At 44.5% G+C, this 19,141-nt stretch overlaps 1 protein-coding gene across 1 annotated transcript; it reads left to right on the top strand.

Annotated features, from left to right (window-relative positions):
- Positions 1–9,082: 9,082 nt before the first annotated feature.
- Positions 9,083–12,884, top strand: LOC123513907. The gene is made up of 3 exons (XM_045271391.1): positions 9,083–9,464; positions 9,620–10,853; positions 11,027–12,884. The coding sequence occupies exons 1-3, from the start codon at positions 9,083–9,085 to the stop codon at positions 12,882–12,884; spliced, it is 3,474 nt and encodes a 1,157-aa protein (XP_045127326.1).
- Positions 12,885–19,141: the final 6,257 nt, after the last annotated feature.

Below are 19,141 nucleotides of genomic sequence, written 5' to 3'. Positions count from 1 at the left end.
AGTGTCAGACATGTGGCGCAAGAAGGCATAAAGTATATCATCTGGCCCAGGAGAAGAGTCGTGACACTGGGACAAAGCAGTCCGCAACTCGGAAACAGAGAAAGGGACATTATAAGACTCCCCTCCAGCGGAAGAAAAAATTATGCCGAGAGATTCCTCTTGGAAACACTGGCAAAGTGCTCCGCGAAGAGGTCGGCGACATTCCTAGGGTCTGCCACCGTTCGCCCAGCAGACAACAAAATTGGTGGGGAAGGAGCAGAATACTTCCCAGCAATTCGCCGGACTTTGTTGAAGACATCCGTAAGAGGGGTGCGGACGTTTATGGAAGAGACATAGGCTTTCCACGAGGCTCTTTGTGCCTCTTTCAAAACGCGGCGTGCCCGAGGTCGGCAGCGTCGAAAAGCTTCCAGGCACTGCGGGTCCCCACGATGTCGCTGGAGACGAGAGAAAGCTGCCCGTTTCTCTTTTACCGCTGCAGTGCATGCTGCGTTCCACCAAGGAACGGGACGCTTAGTAAAGCGACCTGACGTCCTAGGGATTGTCTGAAGGGCTAAAGAAATAAAAAAATCGGTAAAATAATCAACAGCCTCAGCACAAGTAGAAAAGTCAGCCAGCGGACGAATAAAGAGCTAAGGTCTGTGAATCGACGCCAATCTGCCTTGTCTAAAACCCAGCGTGGTGGCCGGGACTGTGGCTCAGATTTCACAGATTCCAATAAAATCGGAAAGTGGTCACTACCGTGTAAATCCGGTAGGACTCGCCAATTAAAATCAAGGAAAGAATTAGATGTACAAAGAGAAAGATCGATAGCTGTAAAAGTCCCAGTAGGACTGTGGAAATGTGTAACATCCCCAGAATTTAAAATCTCCAATCCCTCATCCTCAATAAAAGAACCGATTAAAACCCCACGAGGATTACTAGCACCTTCATCCCACAATGGGTGACGGCCGTTAATATCTCCCAACAAAAGAAAAGGCGGAGTCAGCTGACGCACCAGGCCGTCAAGCTCACCCCTGGAGACAGGAAGCCGAGGAGGGAGATATAAACTGCAGATGGTGTACAGTCGTCCCATAAAGACCTTAACAGCAACCACCTGAACGGGAGAGTTAAGTTGTACCGGGATAACAGGTATATCCTGACGGACTAGAATAGCTGTACCACCGTGGTGGCCCTGGTCGGGGAAAGGAGTGTTAAAAAAGGCACGATATTCAGGAGGTCTAGAATAAGTACTATCACCTATCATAGTCTCTTGTAGAGCTACACATGCTGGAGAGAACTCCGACACCAAAGCTCGGAGTTCCCCCCACGAGGCGCGAAGGCCTCTACAGTTCCATTGTAGAAGCTTGAAGACGACTATTTGGGTGCAGTGGACGAGCGAGCCTTTTGAGGCTGCCCGTGACTGACCTGACTAGAAATAATCAAACGACGAGAAGACACCGGGTGTTGAGATGTGCCGGGTCGTTGGACCTCAGCCTTTCGGCTTATCGGTGGGTGATGCGAACTATCATCACTTTTACTGGTCCTCGGAGGACGAGGATCAGGCAGGACTGCACTTTCCGATACAGTTGGTCCACGAGGGACGGCTGTGACAATATCATCGTCTCCATGCTCAGACCGTCCTCATCATAAGAAGCCCGATCTGAGATGGAGGGCGTCACAGAAGGCTGGACAGAAACTACTGGAGCTACCCTAGTAGAGCGGTCCCTGGAGGACTCACGATTATAAGCACCGGGAGAAAACTTAGACTGCTTATGCTGAGCTAAATCTAACGACTCCGCAGAGCCGCGGTGCCGCTTAGTTAGACACTTGAAAGGCTTAGGAGATACAGGTGGCAAATGTACATCTACTACATGGGTGACTTTGGTCAAGTCCGTATTTTACTCAGCCAAAATGGCAAACCTGTTAGCCAGATAAACAAGACCACCCGTCCCAACAGAGCGAGAGGTTGCAGGAGGAGTTGTCTTTGGACAGGCAGACTCAGCCGAAGAGCGAGCGGCCAATGAAGTATAGGACGTCGCACCAGTACCGTCTTTCTGGCGGTACAGGAGTTCACGGCGGGCGCTACCGAGGCTGATAAACTGACTATTGGCAAGCTGTAGAATGTCCTGCTCCAGGCGATACCTGGGGCATTGCCTGGAACGTACCTGGTGAGCATCACGACAATGAAAACAATAAGGTGCACCATTGCAATGCTCCTCTGAATGCGAGTCGAGTGCAGAGCAATTACCACATCGGGAAGCTTTCTTACACGAGCTTTTCCCGTGACCGTACCCATAGCATGAGAAGCACTGAAGAGGGCGAGAAACAAAGCGCCTCACCCTAAGGTTGATAGGACCGATATTAACACGGTCAGGAAGGGTGGACCCAAAAAAGGTGAGAAGGACCATGTTGGAGGAGTTCCTCATCTTAGTCACCTTTTGTACTGAGCTAGGGCACATTGCTAGTATTTCCTCTTCTGGGAATTCATAGAGGTCTTGGCTATAAACACAACCTTTGCTATAGTTAAAGGTGGGATGAGCCTTAACAGTCTCAAACATGCTGTCAGAAGGGCATGGGAGATGTTGCAACATCCTAGCTTGCGTAAGATCTTTTGCTCGCACAAGCACCCCCTTCCCATACTTTTCAGATTCCCCTCAGGAATCGTGCCGATTTCTTTGGACAGGTACCGGGAGGCATGGATGAAATTCCACGCCCATTTCTATAGTACGCCACAAACCAACGTGGAGGTGGGATCTGGCGGACTGCTGGAACTGAATTCTCTAAGTAGTTTTCAAAAACATTTGGGATGTAATCCATGTCACTGTCTGAAATATTACGTGACTGGAGAAATTCAGTTTTAAAGCCATGGCCGGCGAGGGCAGAGATGCCACATGTTCATAAGCTAAACGGGCTTCATCACATGACATAAGCGTCACATAGCAGCGGTTAGAAGGAAAGTCCTTATCATAAACCAGTCGAATGCGAACAACAGTACCATACGCCTTGAGATGTGAGTGCAAGGCGTGTTAGGAAAATGATGGGTTAACATTTACCATCATGAGGGAGTCATATGCAGCAGAAACGCAACCCTCAGAAGAACTCCCAGAACAGGAGACTGCTGTGGGAGGCCCTTGTGGAGGGGAATCCTCCTTCCCAGTCAGACCTGAAGATGACGTTTCGTGGGCCAGGTCAGCCACCTCACGAGAACCTGAAGATTTTTTGTGTTTTCCCATAAAAAAATAGTAACACAAAAAATTGGCTTCAGGGGCAAGGAAACCACCTATTGGGAGGGAGCGCTGGCTGCCGTGGACGGGATACCTCGCCCCGATGCGGACCAGTCGTTTTAAAAAAAGGTCCCTCACATGATACGAAAGTTTGTCCACGACAGAGCTGAGACCCCTCCCAAAGCATCCCAGCCTGGACACCCAACCATCCAGCACAGGACGGCCTCTATTGGGCGATCCCTCCAGCGGGTGGCTCCGCTGGTCCACTGGCAGCCTACGTAGGAACCATTTAGTCTGGCCCCTCACTGGCGACCTTAATAGCATGGGTAGTCCTCTCCCCTCGAAAGGGCAGAGCACGGGCCTAAGTCCCCTCTAGCCTAGCTCACCAGGTCACAGGGACACGCAAGCCCCCCCAGCACGACAAGGCGGTTCCCATCTGGGGGGGCTATTTTTTGGAACTAGGGTATGCAGGTTAGCACGGATCTGCAGATCTACAAGTCTCAGTGAAGGATGTGTTTGGTGGAAACGGCCCACGCGGGACTGTGGACTCTGTTGTTGGGAGAAACGCGTGATTACGGGGTTATTCGGCAGCGAGAAAATTAAGTGAATAAATGCTATAAATCCACTTTCAATAGAAGAAAACAAGATTCATAAGTACTCACGACTTGAAAGCATCCATAATGATCTGGGAAAAGATAAACAGCAGTACAATCAGATTACTGAAGTTGAACAACGAGCTCTCACGAGAATAACAGCCCACCCCTTGAAATCAAGAGAGCAACTGGAGTGTGAGTGAGGCTGCGAGTCGGTCTGAAAGAGTCGTGGGTCTGGCAGCGCAGTTGGGCTTGGCGCACGATTTCACGAGGAGCACGATTCTACGCTACACCGGTCCCCTTCCATCCCAGACATACGAAGAATACTCCATAAAAAGACGGATAAAGCCCTTATAAAGAGTTAGTTCTAGGGGCGAGAAAGAACTGGCGGACACGCTGCAGAACACCGAACTTCATAGAAACTGTTTTAGCAAGATATGAGATGCGAACTTTCCAGTTACGATTGTGAGGAAAGGACAGACCGAGAATATTCAGTGTGGAAGAGAGGGTCAGTTGAGTGTCAATGAAGAAGGGATAGTTGTCTGGAAGATTATGTCGAGTTTATAGATTGAGGAACTGAGTTTCTGAGGCATTCAACACTACTAAGATTTCTCTGCTCCAATCAGAAATCTTAGAAAGAGCAGAAGTCAGGCGTTCTGTGGCGTCCCTGCGTGATCTGATTACTTCCTGAAGGGTTGGTCGTCTCTGAAAGGACGTGGAAAGATGTTAAGTGATACCATCAGCGTAGGAGACGATAGGGTAAAAAGTTTAGTTAAGTAGAGCATCAATGAATAATAGGAAAGTGGGTGACAGGACAGAACCATGAGAAACACCTGAGAAAGCAGTCAGACTTGTGGACATTTCTGGTCCCCTCCCCAGATGGGGGACTCCGAGGTTGGATTTGGAGTCACCATCCAGTTTTGGGGCATCTCCGCCAGTTTTTCTTGCCCCTCCAGCTGCTAAGTCTGTACAAGGGCCTTAACCGTCCTTGTATTCCAGAGTATTCTTCGCATGCTTTTTTTTTTTTTTTTTTTTTTTGTGGGGGGAGGGGCGGGTGGGATACCACTCGTATAGTTTTATTAGATACGGTAGAATCAAAAGTTCAACTCCCCTCTCTGACTGACTGTCTTCAGCCTCTTTCTCACCGCCGAAATGTTTCATTTCTTTCTTTCTTTTATCGCTCTTTTCATGAAGTGTTCGCCTACCAACCCATGTTTCTTTCATCATCTTCCGCAGTAAATATGATAATAATAATTATTATTATATTTGCAAATATGGTGGTAGTAGTAATAATAACAATGATAATAATAATAATAAATAATAATAATAATGATGATAATAATAATGATAATGATAATAATAATAATAACAATAATAATAATGATAATTAATGATAATAATAATAATATTAACAATAATAATAATAATAATAATAATATTAATAATAATAATAATAATAATGACAATAATAACAATGATAATAATACAATATTAATGATAATGATAATAACGATGATTATGATGATAATAATAATAATAATAATAATAATAATAATAATAATAATAATTATAATAATACATATTAATAATGATAATAATAAACCAATAAATTAATATATAAAAAAATATGAATAAATAAGTAATAACACCATAACTGACAAGGATTATTCTTCTAAGTCATCATTCTTGTAGCAAAAAAAAATGTGATAAACAAACAGTCAGATAATAATATCGTTGAAAGAATCTTTATTACCTTACCGACATGCCACATCTTTCTTAACTTGGGCAACCATGGAACGCCACCTGTTTGTCTCCTGCTAGCTGCAACAGCTCTGCAGGTTTAAAAGATATCTCTGCCTGCTCACTCTCGCCACACTATTCACATTTTTTTTTTTTTTTTTTTCCCCTCTGTCGTCCTCTCGTTCTTCACCCCTCCACCATTCAAGTTAGCACCACAGCGTCTATCTCGTTTCTCCTCATCACATGTTCGAGAAACATCATTCCCACCCTGTTCTCATCTGCCTCAGTAAGTCCGCATTATTTTTTTTTTTTTTTACTGCCAGTTTTCTAATTCCTGCAACCAATTTTCATTTTTTTTTTTGTCAGATATGCCTTGATCTTCTTAAAAGCACACTATTTGCTATTCCGATTCTCCCTTCTAATTTCCTGCAATCTTCTGTTATCAAGTTCCCTAAGTACATAAACCTTTCCACCTGTTCTATTCTTCTTCCTCTTTTTCATATTCTTACTCTGGGTGTATTGATCTTAGATGCCACCAGCACGTTGGTCTTGGCATGCTGATCGTCAACCCTTTCTCCTCGCTCGCTTTCAATGTCACATCCAGCAATCAATGCAGCTTCTCTGCAGAATCCGCCACCAACACTGTATCGTCCGCATACCTAATATGGTTGATGTTGTAACCTCCTATATTGACACCTTGAAGCTCTTGCAGCTTTTTTAATATCATCCTCCCGTATAGGTTAAACAGATCAAAGGACATTAAACATTCCTGACGTACTTTTCTCATGATTTAATGTTTTGTTACCTCTCTATATATTTGACAGCAGCTTTCTGCTTCCAGTATAGGTTTCTTGTTATTTTCATTTTCCCCTTCAATATGTAGTTCCTCCAAAATTGTCATCATGTCTTACTTTATCAAATGCTTTCTCGTAATCAATAAAACAAATAAATACGTTTATTTATTTTTCCATCATTCTCTCTAAAATTGTTCTCATTACATATATGGTACTAGCTGTTCCCTTGCCCTCCAAAAACCCAATACTGTTCTCAGGATACCTGCTCTCTCACTCTGTTCTTAATTCTATTAATTATAATCTTTGACATTATCTTTGTTAATTGATTGCGCGATGCTTTCTACATTCCAGTGTTCTGTTTATCTTTGGTAACTGTATGAAAAACTAATTGTACATCTATTCAGTAATTGCACCTTCATCATATAACTGATTGTCCAAGACAGCAACTTTCCTTATTGCAAATTCTCCCAATGTTTCTAACATCACCATGATCTCATCTTCTCCACCAGCTTTTCCTTTCTTCATCCTACTAAAAGTATGCTTCACTTTTCTTCCATTATTCATTCTCCGTCTAGATATCCAGGATTATTTTCTTCCTGCATTTCTTCTCACCTATCATCGTTAAATCGTAGTCTTACATATTTCTCCCATCTTTCCTTACTTCTGTTTCCATGAGTACCTCGCCATCTTTGTTTTTGATATTCCTGCCACTGATACTTTTCTTTGTTAGTTCTCTAATTTTATCGTACTTCGCTCTAGCATCTACCTTCTCCAGATCCTATATTTCTTTACAATGTTCATCCAGCCACTTCTTCGCTTTTATACATTTCATCTTAATCCGATAATTCTATGTATTGTCACTTCGTCCTTTCGTAACTCCTTTCAACCATTAAGTGAAATCCAGTAGTTTTTTCTTCTCCTGTTTTCTGGAAATAATTTTTGATTGTCTTTTTGTATTACATTACTTAATATCTCTCACCGTTGAATCGGGTCGTTCCCGTCATATTCATCCCTCGACATTTCATATTTAGTTTCTTGGGTCATTATGTACCTGTTTTAATCTTTATTATCAAAATTACAAACAAGAGAGATTGATATTACTTGTATATCAAATATAACAACACCCCCAAAAAATGTGTGGAGGTGAACAATTGAATTGCAGTGGTAATGAAAAACAAATATATTGAAAGATCATTGTTACTAAGTAGATGAAAACACATTCATATCGCAGTGATGAGTTAGTAGGCACATCGTTATTATAACAGTACGGAGACAGGGATGCCGATGCACTGCTGATACTTCATGTAAATCCATTAAATAGTACCTCTGATGTGAACATAAGCATCGAAAGGCTAATCCCGACGCCAAACATTATGAACATGCTTTGCAAATGTTCCAGGCTGAATGACACGTTTTTCTTCTTCAGTTTCAGGGGCGTCCGTAGAATCGCTGAGTATTGTCTTCTTCTCCTGAAAAGAAAGAGGTTAATAGGTTAAAATAATATTTCACATCAAATCGATAACCATTATCATTATTTGAGAAGCATGTGAAACTGTTTTTGTGCCATAAATTAATATACCAATAAAGAGAAAACAACTGAGGACAAGCCAGTCAAGTATCTTAACTACCTTTCCAAGGTCATATAATAAGCTATCTTGCTAGGAAAGTATTAACGGCTCTGTTACGTAAACATGTTCCGATTAAACTTTAGATTATATTTTTTGTTAATACAAATTTTATTGGATCTTTGTTTAGACATAAGGATAGATCCCTTGAGTTGAAACATAGTATATAGATGCAGCAGCTCAACAAGCCGAAACTTAAATTTACGTATGTGAGCACAAGGCAAATAGATCTCAAATCTAGGATTGTTCACTTTGGGTTAAAAGCATTAGTCTAGACCCTTATGAAGATTTTCAGATATGGGGCCATCATGAATTCTGCCCAGGAAGCGAATGGCAGCCATTTTCCAATATGGCCGCCAGTAGAATATTATATGCCCCCTCCCTACGGTTTTTCGAGGACTGTTCCAAAACCAAAAAACAGGGAGCAAAAACCAAACCCACATCCTAAGAAGAATTCATAGGGCTTCTAACAAAAAAAATAACATTGGAAATTGGTCAAAAAATGTGGGACTTATAACGTGTCAAAAGTCAAAATTTTCGTCACAAATCGACTATTTCGTAGGTAACTCAGCTGTAGCTTTTATAACTAGCCCATTTTTCGCCCAAGGCGATTGATATTTGACATGGAGATTAACTTTACATCAGTTTATCTATTTATGAGGTCAATGTCAGGTAAAGGTCATCTTAGGTCATGTCAGGTCAAATTGAAAAATATACGAAATAAATCCAGATTTTAATATCAGAAGTTCAAAAATGAATTTTTGTGGTCATAAAAAAATTTTGAACCCCAAAATGCTAGAATTTTGCTCCATTAACCCTATTCAGGCTTAATTGACCCTAAGGGGTACTTGTGGGGGGCAAAGTACCCACGACTAATATCTCGGCTCCTCATGAGCTTACGAAGCCCAAATTTTTCGTGGATGTTAGCTAGGTGACCAACTCACCATGACCAGAATATGACTTTCTTAGGACACGTGCCTCAAGGCCAAGCTTGGTAAAATATGTCAATTAATAAATTTCCAGCCATGGTCCTATTTACCTACTAATAACTAATATTTAACTTAGGTTTCCAATTCTCGGTTCTTATTAAAATTGCCCCTTGCTCTTTCAGGTTTGACTGAAGTAGCATGGAGATGGCTACTAAAAAGCACCAGATGGCAGCATCCCTCAGCCCTGAGCCATCTCAAGACGCTCAGATAACAAACTGGAACAAATGTATCATTTGCCAAACAGACACTGACGAGAATTTGCAATGTCCAGCAGAATCAAGGCGTACTGATCAAGGAGCCGGGTACATTACTTTCTCAGAGAACCTAGCCCGTTTTCATGAACTAGATAGTATTCCAGTGACACTAGATATTCGACGACTTGATGAGGGCAAAGGTGTTAGGACTACCCTTGAAGAACGACATGCAAAGTGGCACAAGTCTTGTCGTATCAAGTTCAACACAACCAAGCTACAACGAGCTGAGAAAAGAGAATGCCCAGATCCTGAAAAACCTCATCTAAGTTCACCCGGACGAGTAATGAAGAGGGGCGACAAAAAGGAAAGAGAGATCTATGCTTTTTCTGTGACGAGCCAGCTTCAGCATCAAATACACTTCACAGAGCATCAACCTTTCGCTTAGATGCACGTGTTCGTAAGTGCTCATTAATTCTTCAAGATGAGAGACTTATTGCCAAGCTTAGTGCAGGAGATATGGTTGCGCAAGATGTATTGTACCATGCTCGTTGCTTGGCTGCACTGTACAAGAAAGCTTCCACTGCTGAACACGCTGAAGACAAGGAGGGAGAAGATGAAACTGTTAAGATCAATCACGGACTTGTCCTAGCTGAGCTTATTTCATATATTGAGGAAAGCAAGACAGATGAAGCTGTCTCACCAGTGTTCAAGTTAGCAGATCTTTCTAAACTTTATTCCTCGAGACTGCAAGAGCTAGGTGTCGCACAGAGCAGCCGTGTGAACTCGACACATCTAAAAAACAGAATCCTTGCCAATTTTCCAGATCTTAAAGCCTACAAAGAGGGGCGAGATATCCTGCTAGCCTTCGACGAAGATATAGGCAGTGCTCTCACCAAGGTATGTGAGAAAGAATATGATGATGAAGCAATAACTCTTGCAAAAGCAGCACAAATTGTCCGTCGGTACATGCTAGAGAAGAACGCTTCATTCACAGGTTCATTTGACAGCGAATGCCAGACACAGTCTGTGCCACAGACACTGTTGGCTTTAGTAGCCATGATCCACGAGGGTCCAAGCATCAAGTCCCAGTCAGGCTCCTCTGGTAATGTCTTCAGTCAAGCAACCCTCAGCGTGGCACAGCTGCTTCAGTACAACAGCTCTGTTCGTCGTGGAAGTGAAAGCAGTGGAGTCCGTCACAACAAGGCACGAGAAACACCACTGGCCATCTATGTTGGTGCAACAATCCATGAGAAAACACGCAAGCGACAACTTGTGGACAAAATGTTCAAACTTGGGCTGTCCATTTCATATGATCGTGTTATGGAAATATCCACAGGACAAGGAAACCGTGCCTGTAAACAGTACGAACAAGAGAAAACTGTCTGCCCTCGCAATCTTCGTCTAGGGTTGAACACCAAAGGAGCCATTGACAACATTGACCACAATCCAAGCTCTACTACAGCCATGGATTCCTTTCATGGAACTGGAATATCCTTGTTCCAGCAGGTCACAGAAAGCAATCCAGGCACAGTTCGCCCTGATTTCTGCCCACTGGAAGTGTCAACTTCCAAGAAGGTATCAGAACTGCCAGACTGCTACACTAGTGTACCTCCAGTGATGTACAAAAGGAAGGAGAGGCTGACTGTTCCCAAGATTGAAGGTTCACTCACTAGGGATGGCCAACTGGTGGAACAAGCACTGCTGAAAGAGACTAGGTATGTCCTTGCATCGTCTGTCTAATCTATACTAGTCTATGAAATATTGTCTTTTCGTCATTTGCTAAAGGATTATGATTTTACTTTCTGCAGAATTTTATACATTTGATAAAGTGATCTGGATTTTGTGCAGTATTTTAGCCTTTTAATAAAGGTTGTTGTGCTTGTTTCAGATGGCTGGAGTCTGTGGACGGCACAAACCTGGTAGACGTTTCTGGAGACAGCAATGTGTCATGGGCTGCCTATCATGCTAGTCATCAACAAGAACAAGGTATCACTCCAGATATAAGTGTCCTTCTTCCTCTTTTCCAAGAGCAGTCAAAGTCCACTGCAATGATGCGCCATTCAATGGATGTGATCCAGCAGGCTGTAGAGCACGTTAACCCGGGACAAGTTCCAGTCATTACAGTTGACCAGCCACTCTTTGCCATCTGCAAAGAAATACAGTGGACATGGCCTGAGAAGTATGGAGAAGCCAAGTTTGTCATGGTGCTGGGTGGTCTCCACACAGAGATGGCGACAATGAAGGTTTTGGGAGATTGGTTAGAGGATAGTGGATGGGTAGAGGCCCTTGTACAGGCAAAGGTTGCCTCTCCAGGCACCGCAGACTCCTTCTTAAAGGCAGCCCACGTTACCCGTACTCGTCATGTTCACCAGGTGACAGCCTGTTGCCTGCATATCCTCATGAAGAAGGCCTATCTCCAGTATGCTGAAATGAAACCAGACCCTGATGATGTGAAGACATTTGAACAGTGGTGTGATGAGAGGAGTACTGAGAGTGTCCAGTTCTACTTCTGGTGTACGACCCTGCGGCTTGAGCTCCTTCTGATGACCTATGTCAGATCACTGCGAGAGTCTGACTTTGATCTCTATGTTGAGATCTTGAGCAAGCTGATTCCATGGTTCTTTGCCCTAGATCATGTGAACTATGCTCGATGGGCATCTGTTCATGTGCGAGACATGATCAGTCTGGAACACATGCATCCAGAAGTTGTTGAGGATTTTCGCAATGGAGGATTCACTGTTCGTAAGAGCCAGCGCCCATTCTCTGCAATGGCCATTGATCAGGCACATGAGCAGAATAATGCAACCCTGAAAGAAGATGGTGGTGCTGTGGGCCTAACACAAAACCCTGAAGCATTCAGAAGATGGTCTGTTGCAGGTCCTGAGATGGCAAGGATGATTGCTGAATTTGAGTCTTCAGTGGAGGCTATGGAGAGCAAGCAGAGCAAAGAGATGAGGCACCTTGAACAGACTGCAAGCATTCAGAAGACGTTTGTCACACAGGTGTGTTCCCTGGTTGAGGTCATAACTGACATGGGGAATCCATTCATCGAGGAGAGCCAGGAGTTGATATGTCTTGACACCCATGACATCATGGATGAAGAAGCTGCCAAGTCCGTTCGTCAGGCTGAAGAACTTGGAGTACAGCAGTATCAGTCCTTTGTTGAAGAGCGCCTCGTGAATGGCAGCAAGCCTCTCAGTGACAGGATCACGAAGAACAAACTCCAACTGTTCGGACAACCTCCAGCAAGAGGCAAGTCCCAGTCCACGTCCAAGTTACAGTCTCTTAAGAGTGACTGCTCACTATTTTCGCGACTGTACATTGCGTGTCAATCACGAGACGGTGATCTAAATGAATTCTTCAGACACGAAAATCAGAGGTGCCCACCGTCTCTGTCTCAGGATGGCAAGTTACGCCAGGGCAAGAAGTCAGATCTTCTTGACTGCCTCACTAGCAGTGTTGAGTGTAGCATTGATGCTCCCGATTCTGATGCGATCATCCTCGATGGTGCTGCGCTTGTGAACATGCTGAAGCCAGTTGTTTGCACAACATTCAATGACTATGCAGACAAAGTCTTCTTGCCTTACATTGAAAAGCAGCTGGAGCGAGCAGACAGGGTGGATATAGTGTGGGACCAGTACCTTGAGAACAGCTTGAAGTCTGAAACCAGAAAGCGCCGCGGAAAGGGGATCAGACGCCGGGTTCAAGGAACAACAACTTACCTGGCAACTGGCAGCAGTTTCTGAGACTTGATGCAAACAAGCAGGAACTGTTCACATTCCTGGCTAGATGCACAATGAAAATGCAGCACCGACCAGATGGAAAGCAGCTTGTTGCCACCCTAGGTGATGGTGTTCTTTGCAATCCACCAGATGAAAGCATCACTGCAGCACTGAGCCCCTGTACTCAGGAAGAAGCCGACACAAGAATGCTGCTGCACACTGCTGATGCTGTCCGACAAGGATGCCAGAAGATTGTCCTGCGTACAGTTGATACCGATGTGGTGGTCCTGTCAGTCGCTGCAGTGCCAAGGCTACACTTAAAGCACCTGTGGATTGCTTTTGGGACTGGCCAGAACTTCAAATACATACCTGCCGACGAAATAGCATCTCGCATTGGTCCTGAAAGAGCCACTGCTCTACCTATGTTCCATGCTTACACAGGGTGTGATGTCGTCTCATCCTTCACCAGAAGAGGGAAGAAGCTAGCATGGCAGACCTGGAATGCCTTTGATGATGTAACAGCCACGTTTGGTCTCCTGTGCGATGCTCCTGGAGAGATAGATGATGAAGCTATGACCATGCTGGAGCACTTCACAGTCTTCCTGTATGACCGCACCAGTGACCTGGACAGCATTGACGAAGTGCGCCAGCATCTCTTCACCAAGCGGGGCATGCCAATGGAATCGCTGCCGCCAACGAGAGCTGCACTGGTGCAGCATGCCAAGAGGGCAGTCTACCAGGCTGGCCACATCTGGGGGCAAGCCTTTACTGCCGCTCCTGCCCTTCCATCTCCAGGAGACTGGGGTTGGACAGAGCCACCAGACTGGAAGCCACTGTGGACTACCCTTCCTGAGGCCAGCATCTCCTCTCGAGAGCTGCTGTGCTGTGGCTGCAGAAAAGGTTGCAGAGGTCACTGCAAGTGCAACAAGGCGGCCTTGAGGTGTACTGCTCTCTGCCAGTGTGGAGGTGACTGTGAAAACTAACAGTGACACTCACTGGGGCTATCGGCTGAGGCTCGGTGTGTACGGTACTGGACCGTCAGTGTATAGTTTGTGTAGTAATGACATTTTGTACCCCACTCTTTGTGTATTGAGTGTATTGTACGAGTGTATTGTGTACCACTATGTATTACCTACATATAGGGCTCAAGTTCGCGTAACGGTTCAGCTTTGTTTACGTATTTTTGAAGTAGGTTGTCCATATTCAACATATTATTAGGCCTTTCTCAGGGTCAGCAACCGCCTGATGACGGTCGGAGATTGACTCGACCGAGCGATACTATGGTAATAAAACTTACCGAGGACAAAAATCCGAAAAAATATGATGTTTTGGGTAAAAAAGGGGTATTTCCCCTATTTTCGCAAAAATTGTCATTTTAAGGTCAACCAAGGTCATCATAGGTCATCATAGGTCAAATATGTAGTTACCCTCAGAACGTCATAATAAATATCTTATTAATCTGAAAGCATTTAATCCACTTTTAAACACGTTATGCTGACAAAATTACCCTGAATTAGGTTATGTACATTTTACTGGCGGCCATATTGGAAAATGGCTGCCATTCGCCTCCTGGGCAGAGTTCATGATGGCCCCATATCTGAAAATCATCATATAGGCCTAGCCTAACTTTCTGCCAAATGTCATGCTTTTAACCCAAAATGAACAATTTAGTCATATATCCGCCTAGCTAGGCCAGACACTCTGCTCCAAGGACCTTTGAGAGATAATAGACACCGCTATCTCTACCGCGACATCGGTAGAGGTAGCGGTTTCGTAACTCGATCAAACTAGGGCACTCCACCAGCAGGTGCCGCACGCTGAGCAGCACCAAACAATCTTCACAGTAAGGCTGAGCCTCAGTCCCTGGTCAACAGGTACCTTTGTGTAAGGTACGTGTGACCTATGCGCAATCGCGCCAATAAAGTCTGTGCACATGGGAGTATGTCGACTAAGGGATAGTGGAAGTAGTGATCTCCCATTTTGGAGGTTGAGACCCCCGTTAGCCATCTCCTCTGCCATAATGCTGCAACCGCCACACGAATAGAGTGAAATACATCTCGAAACGGAACAGGGGTAGGAGTTGGAGAGCGACTTGGTGCCTCTTTAGCAAGGCGATCTACATCTTCATTCCAGGATTGATGGATGGATGGATTTTGAAATAAGGCGCCGCAACGACTAAGGTCATATGGCGCCGCTTCAATAATTTAAAAAACTATATAAAATATAAACAGTTAAAAACAATATAATATCTAGAAACTAGAAAAAAAAAAGAATAAAAGTAAGTAAAATATTAAAATACATATAATAAAATAATAAAATTCAAAGCTTTGGGAGAAGGCCAGCTTCTCCCAAAAACCTAAAAATGTCATGGCCCTAGGCCAGACACTCTGGTCCAAGGACCTTTGAGATATAATAGACACCGCTATACCTACTGCGATAGCGGTAGAGGTAGCGGTGTCGTAACTCGATCAAACTAGGGCACTCTACCAACAGGTGCCGCACGGTGAGCGGCACCAAGCAGTCATCACAGTAAGGTTGAGGGTCCCTGGTCAGGAGGTACCTTTGTGTAAGGTACGTGTGACCTATACGAAGTCGCGCCAATAAAGTCTGTGCACGGCGATCCCGGACATGGGAGTATGTCGACTAAGGGATAGTGGAAGTAGTGATCTCTCCCATTTTCGAGGTTGAGACCCCCGTTAGCCATCTCCTCTGCCATAATGCTGCAACCGCCACACGAATAGAGTGAAATACATCTCGAAACGGAACAGATATAGGAGTTTGAGCGCGACTTGCTGCCTCTTTAGCAAGGCGATCTACATCTTCATTCCAGGATTGATGGATGGATGGATTTTTAAATAAGGCGCCGCAACGACTAAGGTCATATGGCGCCGCTTCAATAATTTAAAAAACACTATATAAAATATAAACAGTTAAAAACAATATAATATCTAGAAACTAAAAAAAATAAATAAAAGTAAATAAAATATTAAAATACATAGAATAAAATAATAAAATTCAAAGCTTTGGGAGAAGGCCAGCTTCTCCCAAAAACCTAAAAATGTCATGGCCCTAGGCCCTAGGCCAGACATTCTGGTCCAAGGACCTTTGAAATATAATAGACACCGCTATCCCTACCGCGATAGCGGTAGAGGTAGCGGTGTCGTAACTCGATCAAACTAGGGCACTCTACCAACAGGTGCCGCACGGTGAGCGGCATCATCACAGTAAGGTTGAGGGTCCCTGGTCAGGAGATACCTTTGTGTAAGGTACGTGTGACCTATACGAAGTCGCGCCAATAAAGTCTGTGCACGGCGATCCCGGAAATAGGTGTAAGTCCACTGAGGGAGTGTGGAAGTAGTAATCTCTCCCCTGCCAAATTGCTGCAATCGCCACACGAATTGCATGAAATACATCTCGAAACGGAACAGGGGAAGGAGATGGAGCGTGACTTGCTGCCTATTTAGCGAGGAGGTCTGCGTGTTCATTCCCTGGAACACCTTCGTAGTAAGAGCACTACGACAGTCACTAAAAATTGTAAAAGACGAAAGCGGGAGAGTAAAAATAATCTGTAAAGCTAGGACTATGGCAGACAGCTCCGCAGTAAAGACGCAGGCTATCGAAGGAAGACTGCCAGACCAATAAAAAGAGGGGAAAACCACACTAAATCCAACGCCTGCGTCGGATTTGGAACCATCAGTAAAAAGGGGGATGTCATCAGAATGGATAAAAAAGTGTTCTAAAAACCGTGTGTGGGACAGAGCTGGCAGAAAATCCTTCTTGCCATCCATTGCAGGAGAGCATATTGAAACAACCGGAAGCTGCCAAGAACCAACTCGTGGGAGCCGGAAAGAGTAGACAGGAGTGGGGTCGATGGAGAAATCCTCGGTCGAGTAACATACGCCTGCGAACGCGAGTCCCGCAACATTGACATCCTGCATTTGTAAAGTGTTAGAAAAGATGGTAAATGTAACACAGGGTACAGAAACTTGTCATCGAGCATCGAAGATGAGGTCTACTGCTGATGCTCATCTAAGTCTTCCATTTGTGAGGCCTTCGACACCACCATCAAGTAACAGTGTTTTCGACCTGGTGAAGTCTACGACACGGCTTGATGTCATGGCACAAGTCCTTGTTTAAGCCTTCGTGACCTTCCTAGCAGATTCAAACGTACGGTACAGTGACTGTTCTCTCTGAGGCTACTGCTCAAATGATGACGTTCCACAGGAAGTATTCAGTGTTACATTATTCGCAGTCTCCAAAGGTGTTAATACTCTCCCATATGGCATTCAGAGCTGATGTGATGAATGATTTCATTGCTACTGAGATGTCACTGATTGAGCGCAAGCTCAAACTGGCGATCAATAGGGTGTCCAGTTGGGCCAACATGAACAGTTTTCAATTTTCTACCTCCAAGACCGTGGTATCCATCCAATAGACGCCAATAGCCACGGTTGCAGCTAAAATCCATGTCTACGGTCTTTGATGTGGAGAATCGAAAATCGTTCATGTTGGCCCAACTGGACACCGTATTGATCGCCAGTTGGAGCTTGCGCTCAATCAGTGACATCCTAGTAGCAGCAAATGAAATACATAAATCATCAACATATAAGGAGCTGTGAATGCCATCTGGGAGAATATCAATAACACCATTTATGGCGACTGCAAATAATGTAACACTAAGAATACTTCCCTGTGAAACGCCAGTAGCCTCAGAGAGAACACTCCCCACACGAACCCGTAAAAAACGTCTGGATAAAAACTGCTGGATAAAAAGTTTAAGGTGGCCACGAAGGCCAAAATTAAATAAAGACTGTAAAATACCATGACTTCAAGCCGTGTCGTAGGCCTTCTCCAGGTCAAAAAACACTGTTACTTGATGGTGGTGATTAGCGAAGGCCTTACAAATGGAAGACTCTAGGGATAAAAGAGCATCAGTAGTAGACCTCATCTTTCTGAAGCCGTACTGTACCGATGACAAGTACTTCCCCCTCTCCAAGTACCACATGAGTCTAGGAAGAAAAGTAGGAAAGTCACCGGTATGCCAAATCATATTATAAAGATTTAAAAGAAAGTTAAAAGCACTGTCAGACATGTGGCGCAAGAAGGCATAAGGTATATCATCTGGCCCAGGAGAAGAGTCGTGACACAGGGACAAAGCAGTCTGCAACTCGGAAGTAGAGAAAGGGACATTATAAGACTCCCTTCCAACGGAAGAAAAGTTTATGCCGAAAGATTCCATTCTCTGGCGGTGACGTGCGCCCGGGGCTGCAGGATGCCTCCGGGAAACACTGGCAAAGTGCTCCGCGAAGAGGTCGGCGACATTCCTAGGGTCTGCCACCGTTCGCCCAGCAGACAACAAAATTGGTGGGGAAGGAGCAGAATACTTCCCAGCAATTCGGCGGACTTTGTTGAAGACATCCGTAAGAGGGGTGCGGACGTTTATGGAAGAGACATAGCTTTCCACGAGGCTCTTTGTGTCTCTTTCAAAAAGCGGCGGGCCCGAGCTTGGCAGCGCCGAAAAGCTTCCAGTAACTGCGGGTCCCCACGATGTCGCCGGAGACGAGAGAAAGCTGCCCGTTTCTCTTGCACAGCTTTAGTGCAAGCTGCGTTCCACCAAGGAACGGGACGGGACGCTTAGTAAAGCAACCCGACGTCCTAGGGATTGTCTGAATCACTACTGAAAAAAAAAAAAAAAATCAACAGCCTCAGCACAAGTAGAAATGTCAGCAAGCGTATGGATAAAAGAGCTAAGGTCTGTGAATCGAGGCCAGTCTGCCTTGTCTAAAACCCAGCGTGGGGGCCGGGACTGTGGCTTAGATTTCACATATTGTAATAAAATCGGAAAGTGGTCACTACCGTGTAAATCTGGTAGGACCCGCCAATAAAAATCGAGTAAAGAATTAGAAGTACAAATAGAAAGATCGATAGCCGTAAAAGTCCCAGTAGGAAATGTTTAACATCCCCAGAATTTAAAACCTCCGATCCCTCATCCTCAATAAAAGAACCAATTAAAACCCCCCGAGGATTACTTGTACCTTCATCCCACAATGGGTGACGGCCGTTAAAATCTCCCAACAAGAGGAATGGCGAAAGTAGCTGACGCACCAGGCCGTCAAGCCGAGGAGGGAGATATAAACTGCAAATAGTGTAGGATCGTCCCATAAAAACTTTAACAGCAACCACCTGAAGGGGAGAGTTGAGTTCCAAAGGGACAACAGGTATATCTTGACGGACAAGGATACATGTGCCACCATGGTGGCCCTGGTCAGGGAAAGGAGTGT

The sequence above is a fragment of the Portunus trituberculatus genome, chromosome 5, assembly GCF_017591435.1.
Source record: "Portunus trituberculatus isolate SZX2019 chromosome 5, ASM1759143v1, whole genome shotgun sequence".
NCBI lineage: Eukaryota > Metazoa > Arthropoda > Malacostraca > Decapoda > Portunidae > Portunus > Portunus trituberculatus.
Note: the sequence above shows the minus strand (reverse complement) of the source record. Positions and strands in the feature narration are given on the sequence as shown.